The following is a 26,044-nucleotide window of genomic DNA, read 5'->3' on the forward strand; positions in this document are numbered from 1 at the left end:
CATGCTGGGTGGGAGAAATTTCTATGTAAATGGACAATTGTGTGTAAAAAAAATCAAACAATTGTCATTTACAGAGATATTTCTCCCACTTAGCATGGGTATGTGTAAAAATACACCCCAAAATGCATTATACTACTTCTCCTGAGTACGGCGGTACCACATGTGTTGCACTTTTTTACACCCTAAGTACGCTAAGGGGCCCAAAGTCCAATGAGTACCTTTAGGATTTCACAGGTCATTTTGCGACATTTAGTTTCAAGACGACTCCTCACGGTTTAGGGCCCCTAAAATGCCAGGGCAGTATAGGAACCCCACAAATGACCCCATTCTAGAAAGAAGACACCCAAAGGTATTCCGTACGGAGTATGGTGAGTTCATAGAAGATTTTATTTTTTGTCACAAGTTAGCGGAAAATGACACTTTGTGAAAAAAAACAATTAAAATCAATTTCCGCTAACTTGTGACAAAAAAATAAAAACTTCTATGAACTCACCATACTCCTAACGGAATACCTTGGGGTGTCTTCTTTCTAAAATGGGGTCATTAGTGGGGTTCCTATACTGCCCTGGCATTTTAGGGGCCCTAAACCGTGAGGAGTAGTCTTGAAACAAAAATGACCTGTGAAATCCTAAAGGTACTCATTGGACTTTGGGCCCCTTAGTGCAGTTAGGGTGCAAAAAAGTGCCACACATGTGGTATCGCCGTACTCGGGAGAAGTAGTACAATGTGTTTTGAGGTGTATTTTTACACATACCCATGCTGGGTGGGAGAAATACCTCTGTAAATGACAATCTTTTGATTTTTTTACACGCAATTGTCCATTTACAGAGTTATTTCTCCCACCCAGCATGGGTATGTGTAAAAATACACCGCAAAACACATTGTACTACTTCTCCCGAGTACGGCGATACCACATGTGTGGCACTTTTTTGCACCCTAACTGCGCTAAGGGGCCCAAAGTCCAATGAGTACCTTTAGGATTTCACAGGTCATTTTGAGAAATTTTGTTTCAAGACTACTCCTCACGGTTTAGGGCCCCTAAAATGCCAGGACAGTATAGGAACCCCACAAATGACCCCATTTTAGAAAGAAGACACCCCAAGGTATTCTGTTAGTAATACGGTGAGTTCATAGAAGATTTTATTTTTTGTCACAAGTTAGCGGAAATTGATTTTTGTTTTTTTTCACAAAGTGTCATTTTCCGCTAACTTGTGACAAAATTTTTCGTAAAACAGTGTTGCACAATATCGCAAAATTAAGTTTGTCACCAAGTGGGTATGGGCCTTTAGAGGCGGAGGATCAGCAGGATAGCCAGACAAATGATATTGCGTAAAAGTTAATAAACATGGCAGCCTCCATATACCTCTCACTTCAGACATCCTTTAATAGATGTTCTAATAGTCTGCCATAGAAAAAAATATTGCTTTGGCTTTCAGATGACTATTCTCATAATTTTATTTTCCTGATGTAGTAAAAAAAACAAAAAAAACAGTTTTGATTTATTTGTTGAAACATTCATTTACTGTGTACTTTTCTAGATTACCAAGGCATTCTTTGCTGCTATAGATGACGAGAGTGTTCAGCAGAAGTTGCTTGGTGTTCTGTTTGACCTGCTTGTAGATTGCAAAAACCCAGCGTGTTCCCAGGCTGTGACCAGTACTTTTAAAGCGGTAAGTCACCATCTTCACGTTCATCTCTCCCGTAGCTTGTTTTTTGCTTTTTTTCTTCATCTTAACTTAATTAAATTGCTTAAAGGGAACCTTAACTAATAATGCTAGGTACACACGGTAGGATTTTCCGTGCGATCGATGCATCCGATTGATATAACTCCTCATGTCCGATATTACTCCTAATCGATTATTAGTTGACAATCAAGGATTTAAATGATCCTTGTCCTCAGTTTTGTTTACAATGAGATCGGATTTTATTTGACTGGCTTTTGTTTCTTGTTTGTGGGAGGTGGACATGGCACCTGCCTCCAAACTCATTCTTATGAATATGCCTGAGCGGCCAAGCCAAGGATGCAGTTTATAATTCAGAACATTTATGTAACAGATTGGTTTGATTGTGCTTTGCTTTTCCAACTACCATTTTAGTGTTTACATTAGTGTTGGTGTTCAAATTTGGCATAGCCGATTCGAAACACCCAAATACTCCCATCTGCCACTGTTCAGCACTAAACAAGTGGACAGTGTCAGGAGGAGCTCACTGGTTTGCAAGTCATGTTGCGCTTCCTGTGACTCTGATACTTCCTCCTTCCTGTCTAAACCGCAGCATGATTCACAAGCCAGTGAGCTCCTCCTTACCCCCTCCGCTTGTTTGGTGCTGAACAGTGGCAGACGGGATTATTTGGGTGTTTCAAATTGGCCGTGCTGAGTTTGAACATCAACACTATTAAATATACTTTTCTGTGACAGGTTATGGGAAGTTACTTTCACTTTAGAAACAGAATGATCTGATGTTGTCTTTCTTGTAGATTTCTGTAAATGCTGGACTCATCAGTGCTGAACTGGTACCCCCAGCAAAGGATAAAAGCATCTCAACAGTGAGGCAAACAAGGAGGAGCAAAATGCAGGCTGTGCAAAAGTATGTTATCGTTATTGTACCACTGCCCTAGTGCTTTGTGTCTGGCTTAAATATTTTCTATTCTACTTTATGCTCCAAAATCATGTATATATTTTAGTATGTGTACAGTTACATTTCAGCCTTTGTGTTAAATTGTGCCCACCCCCTCAATAAGTGGCTCCAGATGGCCTAGTGTCATAATTTTTAATCATGCGATACTGGTGACAGGAATAGGGGTCACCAGTCTTCAGTAGTGATGAGCTTGAATTTCGGATTCCGTTTTTCCACAAAAATAAGACAGTGCCTTATATTAAATTTTGCACCAAAAGATGCTTTAGAGCTTATTTTCAGCAGATGTCTTATATTTCTATGAACGCACAAGTTCCTGTGCTGTGTGTTCTGCCTACCCCACTGTGCTGCCTCTTCTACTGGATCCACCTCTTGTGTGCCCCTGTGTCCCCCTTGTACCTTTAGTGTCCTCCAGGTGTACCCCTCTGTACCTGTGTCCTCCTATCCCCCGTCCTCTGTGTCTTCCGCTGTCCCTCATGTACTTCTGGTATCCGCCGGCATCCTCTTCTTTCCCCCAGCTCTATGCCACTTTGCACCTGAGCTTCAGCCTGTGGGGAAGAAGTACGACAACTTGTGTCTCTACCGGAACCGATGGTCTTGCAGGCGGGAACATGGCTCCATTATTGGGCCAATTACTGCACTTGCTGAGTAGCAGTGAGTGCAGTGATTGGCCCAATGATGGAGCCATGGTCTCACCCGCAAGACCATGGGCTCCAGTAATAACACAAGTTGCCATACTTTTTTCCCCTTACTGCCGCTAGGGCTTACTTTTGTGGTAGAGTTTAGATTTCGAGCATGCTCAAATCCTGCTAGGGCTCACTTTTCGGGGATGTCTTAATTTCAGGGAAAGACGGTAGTAGCAATTTTCCACCAAGTTGAGAATTATGATACGAAATCTTGAGTATTGCAAAATAAATTTTGCATCTAATTTGGATCTGTAATTTCACAATTCACACATAATTTTTAGCAAAATATTACTTTCTTATGCCCATACAGTTTAATGCATTTTTGTGAAAATGTTTTCTTATGCATTATGGACTTAAATGCATTTAAAGAGACTCTGTAACAAATTGTTTATCTTTATTTCTTCTATGCTATAAGTTCCTATGCCTTTTCTAATGTGGTCTGGCTTACTGCAGCTTTTCCTAATTGCACAGTAGCTGTGTTATCTCTGTTATATGATCTAATCTTCTCTCTATAGTCGGCACAGTCAGGCTGAGGCAGTCAGACTGGAATGTGCAGGGCTGCTTGTGATTAGCTAGAAGCTGTACACACCCCCTGCAGGCTCTGTGTGACTAACACACTCTGCTTAGCTGAGCCTATTAGAAGCTGGTTAGTTTGTTTGTAAACACTGCCTAAAACTGGCAATTACAAGCCAGGTTTGCAGCAGAGAATGGCAGAAACAGCACAGAGGGGACCAGGAGCACATAATGAATAGAATGGTATGCTTTTTATTGTAAGAATTTCAGAGTACAGATTCTCTTTAAAAGACCTGTGTCGCAAAAATCTTAAAATTTAAAATATATGTAAACATATACAAATACGGAGTACGTTTCTTCCAGAGTAAAATGAGCCATAAATTACTTTTCTCCTATATTGCTGTCACTTACACTAAGTAGTAGAAATCTGACATTACCGACAGATTTTTGACTAGCCCATCTTCTCATGGGGGGTTCTCAGGGATTTCTTTATTTGTAAAAGCACTTAGTGAATGGCAGCTGCTCTGTCCAACTGCTAAAGAATTGTACGGCGAGCAGGGAGGCTGGCCAGCATCAGTGTATAAATCTTTTTCAGGGAATGTCTTTATAAAGAATAAAGGCCATGCTGAGAATCCCCCATGAGAGATGGACTAACCCAAAACCTGTCGGTAATGTCAGATTTCTATTACCTACTGTAAGTGACAGCAACATAAGAGAAAATAAATGTATGGCTCATTTTTCTCTGGAAGAAATGTACTTCCTATTTGTATGTGTTTAAAATTTTAAGATTTTCGCAACAGTTCCTTTTTAAGCTAAAATATGAAAAAAATAGTTTTATTATGTGTCATAGTCAGTGTATTAGTGTGGAAATTACGCCAAATTATGGCAAATCAACATTACACAAGAAATTGTAATTACGATTTAGAAATTTCATGAAACTGAAATTATTCATTACAATCAGCACTAGTCTTCAGTTATTTTAGCAAAAGAGAGAGCGGCCCAAGGATATCGGCCATCTTTTTGTTTGATTTGTCGTATTCGTGTTGCATTTTACATCCAGTTATATTGCTTTATTTATAAACCAGGCAGGAGGACAAACATTTCAGGGGAATAAAAAAATACTCCTATGAAACCAAATACAGGGGACACACTTCCTGTGCTAATTTCTACCAATTGGAGATTTAGGTCTTGAATTACAAAACCATAGGTGTATAGAAGACAGACAGGTGGAAACATCTACTTGCCTATTATTGTATCTGTATGTGCCTAACTATTGTAAGTTACTCATTCTTTTGTTTTGCCTTCTGGTCTAGGAAGGCACAGGCTGACCCCCAGGAAGAAGGGAATGAGAACTGGACCAGAACCACTATTATCCTTGAGCTTTTGCAGCACAAGAAAAAACTGAAAGAACCACAGCTCCTGGTTCCCACTCTATTTTACCTCCTGTCTAGGTTTGATTTGATTATTTCATTTATTCAGATATTGATTTTAGAATCATTAATTGGGCAACCAAAACTAACAGCCTTAAAAGAATGGCATCTTCTAGAGTGCAATGTAGACTAGTGAAAATATTTTCTGAAATTTGCTTTTTCATTAAAGGTGTCTTGAAAATTCAGATCCCGAGCAGGAAAACTTGGAGTACACCAAGCAGATGATTCTTAGCTGCCTTCTCAACATCTGTCAGAAAATCTTATCCGACAATGAAACGAATGCCAAAGGTAAGACTTTTTTTTTTTTTTTTTTTTTATCTTACTAAGAACAGAACTCTGAGCATTAGAATACCTGTTGTTTTACTTGCCTCCTTCCTGGATCTCTGAAAGCTAGCAGTGCTCTCAATGTCTACTTCAAGTGCTGCCAGTTCATGCGGCTTGCTTCTGGACACGATGCTTCTTTCCGTATCAGTGGGAATGGAGTGCTGTCTTATATTTAACAATCCTCCAGAGTCTTCTAACGCTGTACTCCGGACTTCCGCACTACCTAGGACCCTCTTGCACATTGCGACTGTGCGCCTCTTAATTCATGAGCACAGTTGGACCTGCGCAGTAGCTTGGAGCTACTCATGCTCAAGCGGCTTGGGCTCACTGCTTAGGCATGGTCTTGCTCGTGATTGAAGAGGAGCTCGGTCAGGAGATGTGGGTGGTCCGCACTCGGCAATGGGTACCGGATTTTGGTGTGGAAAGCATCTACAGGATCCAGAGGGTTTCTCTTTTTAGGTAAGCGTTTGACTTGAGGTTTGCCTCGGGTGCACTTTAAGTTTTATGACTGGGCACTGAGCACCATGAAGAAAACATTTTTACAATGAAGTACATCTCTGTGCTTGCATCCAAGGACTACATCTCCCGGCTTGCGTTGCGGCACTTGCGAAAGAGACATCCTGTGAACTAAAATTGCGGCAGATGCAGTCCATCTAAGGAGAAACTGGTATGGGCCAGGGACTAGAGAAGCAGCACACTTTAGGTAAGTATTGAGGCTTACCCCAACTCCTGGCCCCCCCAAAGGCGCAATTCATTACAAACCTCCCTTATGAGAAGGTTCATTGTAAAATATTTTTTTATGATGCTCCGTGCCCTATAAGTAAAGTTCCTCTTTAACTAGGCAAGTTTATCTGTACACCCTATTTGTAGTTGTGCAGTGCTGTATAAGATATTGGCACTTTATAAACAACTAGGCTACCTAAACCCGTTTAAAAACGGGCTCTAGGTAGTGATTTAACCGCGCCTGCCTGTCGCGCTCCTGCCGTGCGGGCGCACACGGCCGCCCTGCTTCCTGGCCTCACCTCCCTTCCCAACGGCTTTCTGTACTGCGCACATGTGCAGTACAAAAAAGCTTCGGACGGACAGACAGGGAAAGTGGATGACGCAGGGACAGTTAGGTTTTATTGTATAGGATTGGCAGTAAGAATAGGAATATTGATATGTTTATAGCTGCGGGTCATGTTTTCCTTTTTTTGGATGACGGGAACAGAGATGTGATGTAAGAGGTGCCTGTCCTGCTTGGTCAGCAGTGTATCCAGCTGTTTTGTATAAGGTTTAAATCCACTGCCATTTCCATTTTTTAGTTGTCCTGGATGAAGAGAAGTTCAGTGTGGAGCTTATTGTGCAGTGTGTGAGGACTTCTGAGGTTCCCCAGACACATCATCATGCTTTACTTCTACTGGGAACGGCTGCAGGAATCTTCCCAGTAAGTATACATATATACTTGTTAGTGATGGTCAATGAGATGCAAATAATTTCAAGTTGATGCAGCATCATGCAAATGTATGGGCATTTTTGTAGCTTGAAAAGGAACCAATCAAATCCTGCTGAGGTGAAATTTGCTTGGTCCATTTTCAGGCTGTATACATTTGCGTATAAGATTTGTATAGTCTTTCATTAACACAAAATTATTTGCATGTCATTGATCATCCCTAATAGCTATATTTTTTCTTTTTTTTGCCATATAGAAGTCTGTTGCCTTTCTCCAAAATTGAATTATATGAATGTTACTGGGTAAATTAGTGCTAATGGAATTGTTACTGTTTGCAGTGTCATGTTCAATTTTGCACATATTTTCCATCAGCGTTTAGGGCTGGGTTCACACTACACTGCAGCCACACTGTGGGTGGTCACTGCAGATCTGATGTATGACCTGCTGTGTCTGTCTACATTCGTTGGTGTCCATTGAAATGGACACCAAGGGACACCATAGCTATCTATGACATGTCAGTGTTCCGTGCCGTGACTGGAACAGTATTGCAGTATGTGACTTTGCGTTCCATTGCAACTGGCACAATTGACATGTGTGCATGGATCCTATAGTTTACATAAGGACTGTCAACAATGTATTGTTGCCTGTTGTGAAAAATGGTACTCTATCGTGTGTAGTGTGAACCTAACCTAACTCGTTTTATGAAGAAGTGAAAATATACTGTGTGTAACCTCCTGTGGTTACGTGGTAAAATGCATATCAGGGATTCTTACAGGAAAACTGTCAATGTTTTTATAGTGGAAAACCTCAAAGATATCCTACAAAAAAGTACATCAGATATTCTGATTATTGTCCCTGCAAATTACACTGGTAAAATACTGCCATCACTGGGAAATTCAGTAGAAAGAAAATATTCCAGACTTGCAGGCAGTCATTGTTCTACTCTGACTAATTACAGGTGTGCAATCTTTGCATTTTCTTGTAGTATAGCTTTTGTATATGTTACGGCCAGAACCCGAAGTTTGGCCACTTCTAGTTCTGGCCGGCCACTTCGGGTTCTGGCCGGCCAATGTGCGAAGTGGCCGCTGCGCCGTGGCCAATGTTAGAAACGGATTGATTCCTGCGACATGAATGTATCTTCTGGCCGCAGCGCAGCGGCCAAACGTATAACCACTTAGTTAATTTGTTGCAATTAAGCCGGCGGCAATGTAACAATTCAAGCCGCCGGCTTTTTATCTGCCTCTCTCTCTCTCTCTCTCTCTCTCTCTCTCTCTCTCTCTCTCTCTCTCTCTCTCCTCTTATGGCCAGACGGCGGGGGACACGCGTGTCCCCGAGAGTCGTTCGTCGCAGCAGGGGCAGCAGAGCGGGGATGCTGCAGACATTGCTTCTGCCAGCACCCGCTCTGCAAGAACGGCAGGCTTCCCTGCCGCGACGAACGTCTCGGGGGGGGACACTAGTGTCCCCGCCGGCTGCCCATAGGAGAGCGAGAGAGGCGGGGGGGGGGGGGGGGGGGGGAGGAGGAGAGAGAGGCAGATAAAAAGCCGGCGGCTTGAATTGTTACATTGCCGCCGGCTTAATTGCAACAAATTAACTAAGTGGTTATACGTTTGGCCGCTGCGCTGCGGCCAGAAGATACATTCATGTCGCAGGAATCAATCCGTTTCTAACATTGGCCGCGGCGCAGCAGCCACTTCGCACATTGGCCGGCCAGAACCCGAAGTGGCCGGCCAGAACTAGAAGTGGCCAAACTTCGGGTTCTGGCCGTAACATATATACTGAATGTGAAAAGAAGGACCTTTGCTTTCATAGACTTTAATCTATATTGTAGGCCAGATATCTGATCGTACTGCAGATCATTTAATTAATGTGTATTGTATTTTGCATCTATTCAGATTTGATTTTGATGTTACATTAGTAAGTGCACATAATCCTTCATACTGACAACTTTGCCTAGGCTGTTTGCATATTTATAAGAATGTGTGACATGGTCTATTTTATATGAAGTATTATCTAATTTACAACTCATAGTGGGGTAGGGATGGAAAGTGTACAGGTGACCGCTGGCCCACTCATGTTATTGTAAAGGCTACCATACACTCTTTTATAGTCAGCATTGTAGCTAAGGAAATATGGGACCCAGTGCGACTTTTACATTGGGTCTACCTCTTTGCAGTTATTTATTTGTAAAAAAAATGTTTGGAATCATGTATGATTTTCAATCCACTTCTCATGTGTACACCACTTTGTATTGGTCTTTCACGTGGAAGTCCAATACAATTGATGCATGTTTGTGGCAGTAATGTGACAAAATGTGGAAAACTTTAAGGGGGCCAAATACTTTTGCAACCCACTGTATCTATACATAATAATTGATAATGGAGCACCAAGATCTGCCAGACACAGTTTTAGTGTCAAAGAGGTGTAAGCAGATGGACGGGAACAGTTTTTTTTTTTTTTTAGTAATTACCACTTTTCAAAGCAAATATACTTTATTTAGTTTATATTTTTTTCCCGAAAAGGACACAATCCCAATTGTTGCTGCGCAGGAAGGTTTTGCTGTTTAAGGCCTTCAGCAGCCAAATTATTTATAGGCGTGCAGGTGCTCAAGGCCAATTTATTTTAGCACATTTTTTTATTTGTTACATTTCCTTGCTAGTAATGCTGTAATGTGTATTTATGGCCACTTGCTACAAGGGGGCAGTGTGAGACAATAACAGAGGACTTCTGCCTTCAACTTCTTTATCCTCTGCTAGCAGAGAGACAATAAAGCATTCCAAGAATTTACAGCACAACCAGTTCTGACTGCTGAGGTCAAAAGCAGTACACTTCTCTAAAACAAGATCATTCTTTTGAAGCGCTAATGAGTTAATATCATGGTTTTCTTCCATATTATTTCCCACAATGCCTTGTCACAGACATCCAGCATTCAATGGGTTTTCTGGCTGACCCCTAATCTTTTATTCTTTTGCATTCTAGTAGAAACAATAATTTGGGGATATCAGAAAAACTTTTTTTCTATTGATGTGTGTTTCTTTCCTAGGACAAAGTGCTGCACAACATCATGCCCATCTTCACTTTCATGGGTGCCAGCGTCATGCGCCTGGACGACGGCTACAGCTTCCAAGTGATCAGTAAAACGGTGCAGACTGTAATACCAGCTCTTATACAGGTATGAATGCTGCTTGTAGTGATAAATACATATTGTAAACTACAGTCTTGGCAATTTGACAATTCAAAATTAAGTATGAAGTCCTATAACAAAAAAATTAGATACTTATCTCAGTAGGTGGAGGCCTCTGGAAAGTCTAGACGCTTCCCCAATTTTCCTTAAACCTTCCTGCACTGCGCTGGGACCCTCTAAACAATCTTCAACATTAAAGTTGAAGATTGATAGCAGCCGCTTTCCCCTCCTTGTAGGAACATGGACAATTATCGAAGCACATAAACTATAGTTCATATTTTTTTTCTGAAAAGGGCACAATCACCATCCTTGTTGCTCTGCAGGAAGGTTATGCTGTTTAACCCTTTACCATCCAATTTATTTAGAGGCTTGCAGGTGCTCCAGGCCAATTTATTTTAGCACATTTTTTTCTTATTAGTTACATTTCCCTGCTTCGAATTAGTACTGCTGTAATGTGTATTTATGGCCACTTGTCACTAGGTGGCTGTGTGAGTCAATAACAGAGGACTTCTGCTTTCAGTTTCTTTATTCTCTGCTAGCAGACAGACAACAAAGCATTCCAGCACAATTAGTTCTGCCAGTTGAGGTCAAAAGCAGTGCACTGATCTCAAGCAAGATAATCCTTTAAAGCTGCTGATGAGTTAATACTAGCCGCAGGCACTGCCATACCGACGGCAGCACCTGCGCAGTAGCAAGGAGCTGCACATGCATGTGTTTTTTTTTTTCTGTGCACAAGCAGCTCCATGCTACTGTATAGATGCAGCTGTCCGTGTACCTGATCTCCTACTCAAACAGGAGCTTGGCCACGAAGAGGAAAAGGCTCATGTGTGACGCTGGAGGGGTCTTGGAGGGTCAGGGGATGCTCCAGAGGCTTCCCCCTACAGGTTTACTGAAAATTAATATTTGTTTTCTGTATTGCAGGCAGGGGAGGAAACGACCAAGGAGACTATGGAGAATGTTGGGAAAGTGGTTGAAAAGATCATCCATGTGTTTGTAGACGCACTTCCCCATGTCCCTGAACACAGGCGCCTGCCCATTTTGTCACAGCTGCTGGAGACTGTGGGGGCCGAGAGATTCCTCTGGGTACTGCTGGTCCTTCTTTTTGAGCAGCACGTGACTAAAACAGTCACAGTCTCAACCAATGGAGAAAAGGTCAGTACTGGATATTGGTATATATCGCAGGGCTAGTCTTTACTTGTTTAACCACTTCACCACTGAGGGGTTTTACCCCCTGACCACCAGAGCAATTTTCACCTTTCAGCGCTCCTTCCATTCATTCGTCTATAACTTTATTATTACTTATCTCAATGAAATGAACTATATCTTGTTTTTTTCGCCACCAATTAGGCTTTCTTTAGGTAGGACATTATGCCAAGAATTATTTTATTCTAAATGTGTTTTAATGGGGAAATAGGAAAAAATGTGGGAAAAAATTATTATTTTTCAGTTTTCGGCCATTATAGTTTTTAAATAAAGCATGCTACTGTAATTAAAACCCATGAAATGTATTAACCCATTTGTCCCGGTTATAAAACCATTTAAATTATGTCCCTATCACAATGTTTGGCGACAATATTTTATTTGGAAATAAAGGTGCATTTTTTTCAGTTTTGCATCCATCCCTAATTACAAGCCCATAGTTTATAAAATAACAGTGTTATACCCTCTTGACATAAATATTTAAAAAGTTCAGTCCCTAAGCTAACTATTTATGTGTTTTTTTTATTGTATGTTTTTTTTTTTTTATTACAAAAAATAAAATAAAAATTGGGGAGTGTGGGAGGTAATGAGTTAATTTATTGTGTAAATGTAATGTTTGAATATGTAAAATGCTTTTAGGGTGTAGTTTACTATTTGGCCACAAGATGGCCACAGAGTGTTTGTTTACATGCGACCTGTAAGCGTCCGGAAGGACGCTTACAGGAAGCAGTAGGAGGCTGGGAGACTCACAATGATCTCGCTGTTTCTGAAAGAAGCAGCAGATCATTGCGGGGGCTAGATCAACGAACGGGAATGGATTTTCCCGTTCATTGATCTCCGGGCGAGCGGGCGGCGGCGTGCACGAGCGGCGGGTGCGCGCGCGCGCACGAGCGGCAGGAGCGCGGACAGCGGCGGTAGCGCGGAAGGTACGGATTTTTCCGTCCCTGGTTTTTTAGGGGGGAAAAAAGGGGCGGAGAAATTCGTACCGCTGGGGGTAAAGTGGTTAATCTGTCTGAATCCAATTGAAATGTATGTGTGCTCTTTAACCATTTCAGCCCGCAGGGACTTTTCAAAGAGCAATTTTCACCTCCCATTCATTCGCTAATAACTTTATCACTAATTATCACAATGAATTGATCTATATCTTGTTATTTCTGCCACTAATTAGGCTTTCTTTGGGTGGTACATTTTACTAAGAATTATCTTTTTCTAAATGCATTTTCATGGGAATATTTATAAAAAAAAATGGCCGGAAACAGAGAAATAATGAATTTTTTCCATTTTTTTTAATAAATATTCCCGTGAAAATGCATTTAGAAAAAGATAATATTACAAGCTTATAATTTAAAAAATGTTCGTAATATACCTTCTTCACATACTGTACATATTTTAAAAGTTCAGACCCTTAGGTAACTATTTGTTTGTTTGTTTTTTATTGTAATTTTTTTTTACATAAAAATTTTTTTTGAGGGTAATTTTTTGTGTGGGAAATAAACAGTTAATTTTAAATGTAATAAAATCAGTGCTGGGCGTAATGGAAAAAGCTACGCTTACGGATCATTACGCGTAATTTTACGCTATTACGCATTACGGAATTACGCTTACGACGTAGACATTGAATTACGGTACATGTCTGTAATTACGCATAGCCCTTACGCAATTACGCGTAAGAATACCGTAATTCAGGTTGTTACGTTAAAGGCTTACGCGTAAGATCCTACTAGCAATTAATGCGTAAGGTCATGCTGCCAAGCGGAAAAGTTGACGCATGGATCAATGTTAGGTAGCCGCCGACTTTAAGTGTTAATAGCAAAGCCCCCTTAAGTGCTAAGAGCCTCAAATTTGGAGAATATATTAAGGAGATCAGAAGGAATAAGAGGAAATTTTTTTTTTCCAAAAAGACCTTATAGTTTTTGAGAAAATCGATGTTAAAGTTTCAAAGGAAAAATTTATACATTTAAAAACCCGCCGACTTTAACGGTTAATAGCAAAGCCTGCTTAAAATTTAGGAACACCAAATTCACAGGATATATTAAGGGGATCAGTGGGAATAAGAGGACATTTTTTTTTTTCAAAAAGACCTTATAGTTTTTGAGAAAATCGATTTTTAAGTTTCAAGGGCAAAAATGTCTTTTAAATGCGGAAAATGTCAGTTTTTTTTGCACAGGTAACAATAGTGTTTTATTTTCATAGATTCCCCCAAGTGGGAAGAGTTTTACTTACTTCGTTCTGAGTGTGGGAAATATAAAAAAAAAACGACGTGGGGTCCCCCCTCCCAGACCTCTTTAACCCCTTGTCCCCCATGCAGACTGGGATAGCCAGAATGCGGAGCACCGGCCGCGTGGGGCTCCGCACCCTGACTATACCAGCCCGCATGGTCCATGGATTAGGGGGTCTCGGAAGGGGAGGGGCAGCCAAGCTTTCCCCTCCCCCTCCGAGCCCTTGTCCAATCCAAGGACAAGGGGCTCTTCTCCACCTCCGATGGGCGGTGGAGGTGGAGGCCGCGATTTCCTGGGGGGGGGTTCATGGTGGCATCTGGGAGTCCCCTTTAAAAAGGGGTCCCCCAGATGCCCACCCCCCCTCCCAGGAGAAATGAGTATAGAGGTACTTGTACCCCTTACCCATTTCCTTTAAGAGTTAAAAGTAAATAAACACACAAACACATAGAAAAAGTATTTTAATTGAACAAAAAACATAACCACGAAAAAAGTCCTTTAATATTCTTAATTAACCATTAATACTTACCTGTCCCTTTAAATAAATGATCCCTCAAAATAGCCTCGGAAATGTTCTATCAGTTACAATGTAACAAAGTTATTACAATGTAACAACTTTGTTACATTGTAACTACGCCGCACCCGACGTCACTCGCCGCCGCCGCATACGCGTCTGCGCTGCACGGACCCGACAGAGCTCTGAGCTATATAGCTCAGAGCTCTCTAAAGCATCTTTGTATTTTGGCTCCAAGGAGCCCCATTGGTCCTTAGCAGACCAATGGGGTTCCTTCAAATCAGAAGGAACCCCATTGGTCTGCTAAGGACCAATGGGGCTCCTTGGAGCCCAAATACAAAGATGCTTTCGAGAGCTCTGAGCTATATAGCTCAGAGCTCTGTCGGGTTTAGGACGCTAAGTCCTCGCCGGCTCCGCTGCCCTCCCCGCCTCTCCCACATGTCACCTATATACATGCTGGCACCCATGGGTGCCAGCATGTATATGGGTGACACGTGTGGTCGGGGTGGACGGCGGGAGCCGGCGGGGACTTAGCGTAAGTGTATGCGGCGGCCGGCGGGTGAGCGGCGAGTGACGTCTGGTGCGGTGGTGTTACAAAGTAACAAAGTTGTTACATTGTAACAACTTTGTTACATTGTAACTGATTAGTATATTCCGAGGATATTGCGTGGGAACTAGCTTTTAAAGGGACAGGTAAGTATTAATGGTTAATTAAGAATATTAAAGGACTTTTTTCGTGGTTATGTTTTTTGTTCAATTAAAATACTTTTTCTATGTGTTTGTGTGTTTATTTACTTTTAACTCTTAAAGGAAATGGGTAAGGCGTACAAGTACCTCTATACTCATTTCTCCTGGGAGGGGGGGTGGGCATCTGGGGGACCCCTTTTTAAAGGGGACTCCCAGATGCCACCATGAACCCCCCCCCCCCCCCCAGGAAATCGCGGCCTCCACCTCCACCGCCCATCGGAGGTGGAGAAGAGCCCCTTGTCCTTGGATTGGACAAGGGCTCGGAGGGGGAGGGGAAAGCTTGGCTGCCCCTCCCCTTCCGAGACCCCCCAATACATGGACCATGCGGGCTAGTATAGTCAGGGTGCGGAGCCCCACGCGGCCGGTGCTCCGCATTCTGGCTATCCCAGTCTGCATGGGGGACAAGGGGTTAAAGAGGTCTGGGAGGGGGGACCCCACGTCGTTTTTTTTTTAAATATTTCCCACACTCAGAACGAAGTAAGTAAAACTCTTCCCACTTGGGGGAATCTATGAAAATAAAACACTATTGTTACCTGTGCAAAAAACCTGACATTTTCCGCATTTAAAAGACATTTTTGCCCTTGAAACTTAAAAATCGATTTTCTCAAAAACTATAAGGTCTTTTTGAAAAAAAATTTTTTCCTCTTATTCCCACTGATCCCCTTAATATACCCTGTGAATTTGGTGTTCCTAAATTTTAAGCAGGCTTTGCTATTAACCGTTAAAGTCGGCGGGTTTTTAAATGTATATATTTTTCCTTTGAAACTTTAACATCGATTTTCTCAAAAACTATAAGGTCTTTTTGAAAAAAATTTTTTTCCTCTTATTCCTTCTGATCTCCTTAATATATTCTCCAAATTTGAGGCTCTTAGCACTTAAGGGGGCTTTGCTATTAACCCTTAAAGTCGGCGGCTTTTTTATATTATACGGGAGCGTAATATTACGCGATTACGGCAGACTGTGTAATTTCAATGGGAGTTTACTGTCTTACGCGTAATTTGTTACGCGTAATAACGTAACCTACGGTCTACGCGTAATTAATTACGCGTAATACCGTAACCTTACACGTAACGCTTACGGTGCATTTGTAGTGAATTACGATGCGTAGTTACGCTAATGCGTAATTTCGGCCCAGCACTGAATAAAATGTGTTTTATGTATTGAAAAATGTATGTAGATGTAGTATTACTATTTGGCCACAAGATGACCACATTGAGCATTTTTATTTTTTTATTTTTTGGTCCTTCTCTCTTCCAGAAAGCGAGAAGAGGACTGGAATTTTTTTTTTTTTCAGAAAGAAAGTTTTTTGGCAGGGGACATGGATCGATGAACAGGAAACATGTTCCCATTCATTGATCGCCGGGCTACCGGGTGACGTAACAGGGGTGCATGGGCGCACCCGCGATTGCCCGCGGGAGCGCGCAGAAGCATGCATCATAAATGCAGCAGCCGCCTGGACGTGAGGATCATGTCCAGGTGGCATAAAAGGACAACCGTAACAGGTATATGGAGGCTGCCATATTTATTCCCTTTTAAATAGTATCAGTTGCCTGGCAGTCCTGCTGATCTGTTTGGCTGCAGTAGTGTCTGCATCACACCAGAAACAAGCATGCTACTAATCTTGTTAGATCTGAGGATAATGTCAGAAACACCTGATATGCTGCATGCTTCTTCAGGGTCTATGGATAAAAAAAAAATAGAGGCAGATGATCAGCATGATAGCAAGGCAACTGGTATTGTTTAAAAGGTAATAAATATGGCAGCTTCCATATCCCTCTCATTACAGTTGTCCTTTAACTATGCAGTTATGAAAGAAAATACTGTAATTTTTCTTAACTCTGGGCCAGTTGTTATCTGATCTAGTTTTGAAAGTGTGTCTCTATTTATCGACATACCTCATTTTTATAATGATATCATGTCGGTGATTTTTGCACAATATGCTTTAAAACAGATTCTGTCTAATAATGGCACACTTTTTTGTAAATGGCATTGGAGAGATAATGGGGTATAGACTGGATTCCTTGCTGGATTCCCCCCTTCAGGTGAACTCGCTGCCCTGGCTCCTGTCGCTGTTCTGGAATCAGGGGTACTCCGCTGTTTGGTGCCCCCCCCTTCCGGTGAACCCGCCGCCCTGGCTCCTGTCGCTGTTCTTTAATCAGAGGTACTCCGGCACCTCCATAAGTTGAACCCCAGGAAATCCTCCGGCCCAGATGGAGTGTCATCTAACTGTCTGCGATCCTGCGCTGATCAGCTTGCCCCTGTGCTCACCTCCTTAATTAAGCAGTCCTTATCGGATGGTATAGTCCCCTCCTGCTTTAAGAAGTCTATAATTGTACCAGTCCCAAAAAAAACAGGCAGTACCGAGCACAATAACTTCCGACCAGTGGCCCTTACCTCGAACATCATGAAACTCCTCGAGCGGTTGGGTCTTGCCCACCTGAAGAGGTCCACGGACGCCCTTTTAGACCACTCCAATTCGCTTATAGGGCAAACAGATCCGTGGAAGACGCCATCAATGCCAGCGTGGCATACATCACTGAACATCTAGACAGCCCTGCCTCCTACGCTCGGATCCTGTTCCTGGACTTTAGCTCAGCGTTCAACACGATCTGCCCAGACATCTTGCTCGCCAATCTGTCGCAGCTCGGAGTTGACCAAACTCTTCGTGCATGAATAAACAGCTTCCTGACTAACAGAACACAACAGGTGAAGCTCGGCAACCACCTCTCCAGCGTTCGAACCACCCACACGGGGGCTCCACAAGGCTGCGTTCTGTCCCCCCTACTGTTCTCCCTCTATACCAATAACTGCATCTCACTCGCTGACTCTGTGAAAGTCATTACATTTGCAGACGACACCACCATCATCGGCCTTATTGGTAGCAACGGGGAGCAGGAGTACCGCAGCGAAGTCGAGAGAATATGCAACTGGTGCAAGGACAACAACCTAGTCCTCAACGCAGCAAAGACTGTTGAACTAGTGGTAGATTTCAGGAGGAACCCTACCCCCCTCCCACCTGTCCTCATTGGGGGTACAGAAGTTTTTAAGGTGACATCTGTTCAGTTCCTCGGCACAACTCTCACTAACAAGCTGAAATGGGAACAAAACACCACCAAAATCCAGAAGAAATCTCAGCAGAGGCTGTTCTTCCTGCGCCAACTGAAGAGATTTGGCATGCCCAGGATGCTGCTGACCAGCTTCTATACTTCCACCATAGAATCCATCCTCTGCTCCACTGTCATTGTCTGGTATGCTGGCGCAACGGCCAGCGACAAACACAAACTTCAGAGGGTCATAACGGACGCGGAGAAGATCATCGGATCTCCTCTTCCACCTCTCGACCTCCTCCACTCTGCTAGGATGAAGAAGAGGGCCACCCTGATCTTCCGTGACCCCTCTCACCCAGGCAGCCACTACTTCAAGCTCCTCCCGTTGGGCCGTCGCTACAGGACCAATACCATCCAGAACCACCAGGCGGAAGAACACCTTCTTCCCCCAAGCTGTCCGGTTACTGAACTCCAACCTCCCCCTGACGGGCTCGCATACCATCGCTCTCTAGCTGGGTCGATCAACCGGTCCCCGCTGCTGCCTGCCTGGCCTATCCAGATAGTCTTGAGGCTACTACCTGCATCCTTATTATTATTATTATTACCATCATTATTATTATTACTATTATTATGGTGACTTTTACTGGGCTGTAGTTACACAGCAGTGAAATGGACGATATGAACTGATTACTGCATCTTAAATTGTACGTGCTGTGCTTCTGTCTTATACTCTGTCTATGCCATGTGAACCACAACTAATTCCGATTACAGCTCCTGCTGTACTTGGCGAAATAAAGTGATTCTGATTCTGATTCTGGAAACCTGTCAGGAAAAACAAAGTAAACCAGTCAGGAAAGAAAATGCAAAAGTGAGATGCTTACCTCAGTAAAGAAAGTCTCTGATCCTCCACCACACCACCTCTGCCCTCTGAGATCCTCTTCTTCATAGCCACACTCCTATCTTTGTACAAGTGCAGGCGCAATGACAACCTGCACAATAGCATGGGGACACTTAAGCACAGAGGAAAAAACTGCTCGCAAGGTGTGGGCCGTCCTTGCCCCTGTGCAGTGCAGCTGCGCTCCTACATGGATAGGAGCACAGCCCTGCGAACATATTTGTTCAGAGGATCCTAGCGATGGATCAATGGGGTGAAGGAGAATGCCCCTGTATATTTCCTCCCTGCAGAAAGAGGTGAGAGGTGAATGCAGGGAGAGGTGCTCACACGTCCAGTTTTACCGAACCTGCAACCTGGTGCAGGGAATGACTGAGCTCTACTGAAACTTGTGCTGTTTTTGCTGACCGGGGGATGTGTTTTGCAAGTTGGCCGCAGTAGCCCGGCCAATTCGCATTTTGGCCGGCCAGAACCCAAAGTGGCCAGAGTTCGGGTTCTGGCCGTAACATACGAACTGAAGAATTATGTTTTTAGCAACAAAAATGGACTTTAACTTTACATTAATTTTATTTACCATAATTCAGGCACTAAGTGAAATGATGTGGTTGGTACACTGTCCTATAACAGTAAACGTCTTTTTATTTCAATGTGTTTCCGGATTAGCCTTCTGTACTAAATTAAATACTACATTTTGTTTTTGAACAGTCATCAAAGCTGCACATTCTGTTTTCTTTTCAGGATGCTGCATTGGAACGAGACACTGAATTTTGGATATCAGTCTGTTGTGAATTCAGTGCCTACAATCAGCTGGAAAGTGTGATAAAACTCCTCAACTTTCTTGCCAAACTGCCTGAAAATAAGAGTGAAGGTAATGGTCTGGGAAGATGTAATTCGTCCACAGCACACAGGACAGGCGCTGCCATTAAGGCAAAGGGGACAATTGCCCCAGGGCCCCGACCATTCCTGTCCTGGCAGCTGCTCTGTTCCGATCTTAGTCTTCTGTATGCCTACTGCCAGGGCCAGATTTACCATAAGGCACTGTAGGCATGTGCCTACAGGTGCCTGATGATGGAAAGTTGGATCACTCCCTTCCCCGAGCACCCCCCCTCCCTCCTTCCCTATGAGAGTGTAAATGAGAGGTTACTCACCCTGCTGTCAGCATTCCACTGGTGACATCTCTGTTCAGTCGGGGGGCACCACTAGCTACTCAATACTGAGCATAGCTCTGGCTACCTAATGCTTACAGACACCTGTAGCTATAACAGACAAAGGAAGTAAGTGAGAAGTGACAGTTGGGCCAGCCAGAACACTTGTGGTGTAATTCGGCAGAGGGTTTGTTGGTTCATGGGGTTGAAGTCTAGGGTGCCTGGACATCTGTGCCTATAGGCCCCTGTGATGTCAATCCGGGCCTGCCCGGTGCATGTTATTTACACATAAGATGCTCGGATGAAGAAGATGCAGGCAGCATGGCTGAAGACTGAGATCGGAACGGAGCACCTACTGGGACAGGTGAGCTAATACAAGACCGCTCAGGTACGGAACATACAGGGAGCAGTCAGAAGGAGACCACCTAGGGGGTTCAGTGGAGTGGGAGCCCCAGGGGATGACTTTGCTTGGGAAGGGGGTTAGGGGACCCCCTTAGTCACTTTTGCTTCGGGGCCCCCACGTGGCTTTGCCAGCAGATTTGTATTAAAAGCTGGAAAAAATTTTTTTACTGCATGAACCTGTGTTTGTATTAATGCCTGCTACATTGTATAATGTTTCACATTTCTTTCCAGATGAGCCTGAGCAGAAGAAAGGCAAAACACATAAGCAAAAACCTCAGAAGGAAGAGGCTGAGCTCTTCAGTATACAAAACCATTCAGCTAAACAGCTACGCCACTTTAAATTCCTGTCTGTCTCCTTTATGGCACAACTCCTGGCTTCTCATAGCTTTATTGGCAAGGTAAATGCTCTTTATCCTAAAGGTGACCACTAATGATACAATCTTGATAGTACAATCTCACCACTTCTGTGTAATATGAAGCACTACCTAAAGGTCCATGCAAAGTATATTCACTCATTTTACCATTCTACTACATTGATTTGGTAAGATTGTACAATCAAGATTGTATCATTAGTGGAGTCCAACTAACACTGTGGGTCTCTGGGTGGGGTGTGTCTGTGCCATAGCTCCTGATCCGCACTCATAAGTCATCTTATGTGTCAATAAGATCTTTACCTGCAATATAGTAAAATGAATAAATTGAAGAAAAAAGTTGGGGGCATAAAGTTGTAGAAGGAGGCTGTATACAATAGGAATGGTATGATTTTTGTTAGTGTCCATGCAATAGAGAGAATCGCTCACCAGTAGAGAGTACATAATTGCTAGTGCAGCATCCCAATAGCAACAGTATCAACACAATCTAAGGAGGGGTCCACACACAGCCTTGCTCCAGGAACAATTCAACACACACGTTATGATATCTGTCACAGCTGACGGTCGTTTTGGGGCCACCAAGGTCCCCTTTGCCAAGGCATAGGAAGATTAACACGTACAATCTGCCTATGCCTTGACAAAAATGTCTTAAGATGCACGATTGCAGGACTTCACTAGGGCTGCCCCCACTCTCTGGAACTCGCTCCACCAGCCATCAGACTCGCCCCCACCTTTAATACCTTCAAACAAGCTCTCAAGACTCACCTTTTCATGCTTGCATACCCCCCTACACCAGCACCATAATATGTTCTGTTAGACACCCTCTCAACAGATGCACCTATTGTCTCCACCCGCACCCTTTAGATTGTAAGCCTCTGGCAGGGCCCTCCTCCCTAGTGTTTCCATCTTGAATATGCAATCTTACTGACAATCACCCCTCTTGTGGACTAGAACAGTGTCTATTTTGACCTATGACACTGTACTGTTATCAAATCATTTGCATGATCTTGTTTTGTTGTGAGTTTCCTGTATGTCCTACCTTGCATATAAACCCATTTATCTATTGTGCAGTGCTGTGTAATATGTTGGCGCTTTATAAATAAAGTAAATAATAATAACGTAACAAATTTTGCATCGATCCTGGGTCAAGCCTGTGTGCGGACCCCTCCTTTGATTGTCTTCTTAAGGTGGCCATACACTCCTTAGATTAGCAGCAGATACATCATCAGTAGATTTTCTGATCTATCTGATGTGTTTAGGAACATTTTTTACTAGGAACAGATTTCCAATAGATTTCAGTATGAAATCTATTTAAAATCGATCTGATGGCATTTTGTTGCCATCAGATTTACATTAGGTCCACTGCAAAATGATAAGCAATCTCAAGAGATAAGCCTAAATTTTCCAACAAGTCAGGTCGATTGAAATCGATCGGAATCGTCTGCAAATCGATCGATTGGTCAATAGATTTGTGATCAATTGGTCAATAAATTTCGAGTGTATGGGCCCCTTTAGTGTCCACTCTTCTATAGGCAGAGAGAGCTATACACCCATTGGTATCACTGTGGCTTCCACAGAGCTAGAGATAAAAAGTTAATTTTTTATCAGAAGACCAGAAAGATGTTGTCTAGATTAGCAAGTAAATTAAGTGACCACAGCAGCCCTTTGTTTGGGATATGTTCCCATCACACACTTCTAAGCAAGCTAATTGCTGTAGGTCATCTTTGGCTGTATATTATTATATTAAATGAACATGTCCATTAGGTGTGTCTTATCTTATGTTTGCTTTTATTCCTTTAGGTTGTGGAATGCGAAGGTGCAGAAGACTTAAAAAGCCTAGAGCAAAGGTAATGGACAATACATAGTGGTCACTCCTTGTGGGAAATAATAGCTTTTTTCCAACTGCCAAGCAAGCAATATTTCCCTCTGTGCATAGAACTCTCAGTAATGAACATTTTGCACAGATCACTAAAGATGTAGCCACCTGTGATAAATGTCAGAATGTAGATCAGGAGAGGAAAGATTTTACATCGCAGAAACACTGATTAAATCATTTATAAGTGAATATTGTAAATGATAAGCAATTTTATTCATTGTTATTTTTAATTCAGTTCCTCTTTAAAGGAGACTTTGAGAGGAAATAAAATGTCAAGGGAAGCTCCGGAAAGGTGTTCTGTTTACGCAGGACAATGTAGTTGAAGGCCAGAGATAGTCAATAAGATAATTCCAGCTTGCATGTAAATGCATACTCGCGTATAAGCCTAATTTTTTTCAGCACAAAAAAAGTGCTAAAAAGTTACTACGTCGGCTTATATGCTAGATGGTGAAGCAGGTTTTGTTACTGGCAGAGGAGCGTAAGGATCATGCACTAATGATCCTGCTCTTGCCAGCTTGCTCTCTGCTGTGTCCGTGCCCTCATCCCCTGTAACATGGTGTGCAGAGTGTGCTGCTCAAGACTACCTGTGTCCCCTGGCTTGTGGAGGGGAGCATGCAAGCATCGGGGATTCTGCCTGTGTGGCAATCGCTGTGTCACCTTAAAGTGTACCTGAAGTGACTAGTGGCCCATAAAGTACTATCCCTACTAAGAAATATTAAAAATGTAAAAACTTGAGTTATTATGTAGGCAAACGAGCTTGTTGACAGCTTGTCAAATTAAGTCAGTTTCATGAACAGTAAATGAAAGCCAAAACTGTTAAACAGTGAGATGAGGCTTCTGATTAGATTTTACTGCAGGAAAGTTGAAAGGGTCATTAGATTTGTATCCTTTTCAGGTAAGCCAAGAAAAGCGTGGATTCTGAACAGCAGCAGTCGCAGTCTATTTTAAAAATGTTACAAAACTGAAAATAAAAATGACTTTTTTCTATACTACTAATGTTGTATTTATCCTCTATACTACGCATACAGTTCATTATGTCATAAGTTTTTCATTTCAGGTTCACTTTAAATTGGAGGAATTTTTTTTGTTTTTTTTTACGTTACAAAGTTTATTAATATCTTCTTATTTTGTGTAAAGATGATTTCTGAGATCTATATATGGTTTTATTGTAATAGAGTATTGGAAGAAGTCCTCCGCTATATCAACGGGATAGCTGGATCAGTGGAAGCAAACGCTGACAAAGTTACAGCAAAGTTCTGGCGAGCGCTTCTTAATAAGTCTTATGAGCTCTTGGATAAGGTGAGTCTTCCCTCGTTTAACTCTTAGCTATTCACAGTGAAGTGCTCCTGTGAAAATTAACAACTGCATGTTTTAATGTGTTTCATCTCTTCATAGGTCAATGCTTTACTACCCACAGAAACGTTTATTCCAGTGATACGAGGACTTATGACCAATCAGCTGCCATCTGTGCGACGTAAAGCAATGGATCTCCTAAACAACAAATTACAGCACAGATCTCAGTGGGAGGATGAGCAGGTGAGAAAGGTGTACTGAGACTACTGATATGTCAACAGTGAATTAAGACTCCTTGTGATTGTTCTCTGGGCAAACTTTAAATGTGTTATCCTATTATTTTTACAGTTTGCATTACCAAACACTGATATGCAATAAACGCCACCAGTATCCAATTACAAACTATTATTGTACCTTTTTAGATGTTTACAGAAGTAGTGTAAAGGGTTTGGTAGCATAGTAGTCGTTTTATATAATCTAGAAATCTAATAGCATATATGGGACTCTCAGGGCCCTTTTCCACTTATTATTATTTAGTATTTTTATAGCGCCAACATCTTCCGCAACGATGTACAGAGTATATTGTCTTGTCACTAACTGTCCCTCAGAGGGGCTCACAATCTAATCCCTACCATAGTCATATGTCTATGTATGTATTGTGTAGTGTATGTATCATAGTCTAGGGCCAATTTCCGGTGCATCCAATGAACGTATCTGTATGTTTTTGGGATGTGGGAGGAAAGCGGAGTGACCGGAGGAAACCCACACAGACACGGGGAGAACATACAAACTCTGTGCAGATAGTGCCCCATTTTGGATACGAACTGTTGACCCAGCGCTGCGATTCAAGAGTGCTGCCTCACTTACTCCAAATCCGCAGTGTTTCCTGCATGCGAGTCAGACGGGGGAAACGCTGCCTATTCAGACAATCGGCTTGCCGTCCGAATTCTATGCCTGTGCTATTCTGGCCTGCATGCTGCAGTTTTCAATAGCACTCATCCAAATCCCTACAGCCGTGCATAGCACAGCTACAGCTATGTGGCTGTGACTTCACAGCAGTACAGTGCCGCGTCTGATTTGGCGGCTCCCAGTGAAAATGGGCCCTCCATTATCATGTGCCTCTGGAAGCAAACAGTAAAACTAGGCATCATACAATTACATTTACATTTATGGTTTGATTACAGCTGTGATGCACATAACTAAGTAATTTAAAACCATTTAAAATATTTTATTTAACTTTAAAACCTTTTATTTTTTATAATAGTATTTAAAGCAGAAGTGAATCAAATAAAGTACATGTCAAAGACTCAAGCTGACACTGTTCAAGTCTAGCTGTAAGATGTCATAGTTTAATTGGTAACTTTGCTAGCTGCATGTTACTTACGATCGGCGCCGCTCCGCGCCGATTCGCCGCTACCCGCCGCGTTAGAGGGTGACCCCCAAGACACCATGTGCTGCCTGGCCAATCAGTGCCAGGCAGCGCTGAGGGGAGGATCGGGACTCCCTCTGACGTCACGACGTTGGTGATGTCATCGTGCCCGTCGTCATGGCGACGGGGGAAGCCCTCATGGAAATCCCGTTCAGAACGAGATTTCCTGATGTGCCTCGTCGCCGGAGGCGATCGGAGTGGGGATGCCGCTGCTCAGCGGCTATCATGTAGCTAGCGCTAGGCTAGCTACATGATTTAAAAATAAATAAATTAAAAAACAGTGCTGGGCTGCCTCCCTGGCGAATTTAATTGACCGCCAGGGAGGTTAACCACCCTGGCGTTCTGATTAAATCGCCAGGGTGGCTGCGGGAGGGTTTTTTTTAAATAAAAAAAAAACTATTTCATGCAGCCAACTGAAAGTTGGCTGCATGAAAGCCCACTAGAGGGCGCTCCGGAGGCGATCTTCCGATCGCCTCCGGCGCCCAGAATAAACAAGGAAGGCCGCAATGAGCGGCCTTCCTTGTTTTGCTTATATCGTCGCCATAGCGACGAGCGGAGTGACTTCATCGACGTCAGCCGACGTCCTGACGTCAGCCGCCTCCGATCCAGCCCTTAGCGCTGGCCGGAACTTTTTGTTCCGGCTACGCTGGGCTCAGGCGGCTGGGGGGACCCTCTTTCGCCGCTGCTCGCGGCGGATCGCCGCAGAGCGGCG

The 26,044-nt window shown here is 42.9% G+C and overlaps 1 protein-coding gene across 2 annotated transcripts in view; it reads left to right on the forward strand.

Moving 5' to 3' along the window:
- The window catches only part of HEATR1 (HEAT repeat containing 1), a 92,593-nt gene that overhangs the window by 46,346 nt on the left and 20,203 nt on the right, over positions 1–26,044 (forward strand). For both annotated transcript variants that reach the window (XM_068232257.1, XM_068232258.1), the window contains exons 24-35: positions 1,539–1,670; positions 2,477–2,586; positions 5,147–5,284; positions 5,433–5,551; positions 6,892–7,013; positions 10,060–10,188; positions 11,122–11,352; positions 19,555–19,684; positions 20,595–20,761; positions 22,535–22,581; positions 23,786–23,909; positions 24,006–24,146. In XM_068232257.1, coding sequence (XP_068088358.1) covers positions 1,539–1,670; positions 2,477–2,586; positions 5,147–5,284; positions 5,433–5,551; positions 6,892–7,013; positions 10,060–10,188; positions 11,122–11,352; positions 19,555–19,684; positions 20,595–20,761; positions 22,535–22,581; positions 23,786–23,909; positions 24,006–24,146 — 1,590 coding nt within the window. The remainder of the gene's footprint in view (positions 1–1,538; positions 1,671–2,476; positions 2,587–5,146; positions 5,285–5,432; positions 5,552–6,891; positions 7,014–10,059; positions 10,189–11,121; positions 11,353–19,554; positions 19,685–20,594; positions 20,762–22,534; positions 22,582–23,785; positions 23,910–24,005; positions 24,147–26,044) is intronic.

The sequence above is a fragment of the Hyperolius riggenbachi genome, chromosome 4, assembly GCF_040937935.1.
Source record: "Hyperolius riggenbachi isolate aHypRig1 chromosome 4, aHypRig1.pri, whole genome shotgun sequence".
NCBI lineage: Eukaryota > Metazoa > Chordata > Amphibia > Anura > Hyperoliidae > Hyperolius > Hyperolius riggenbachi.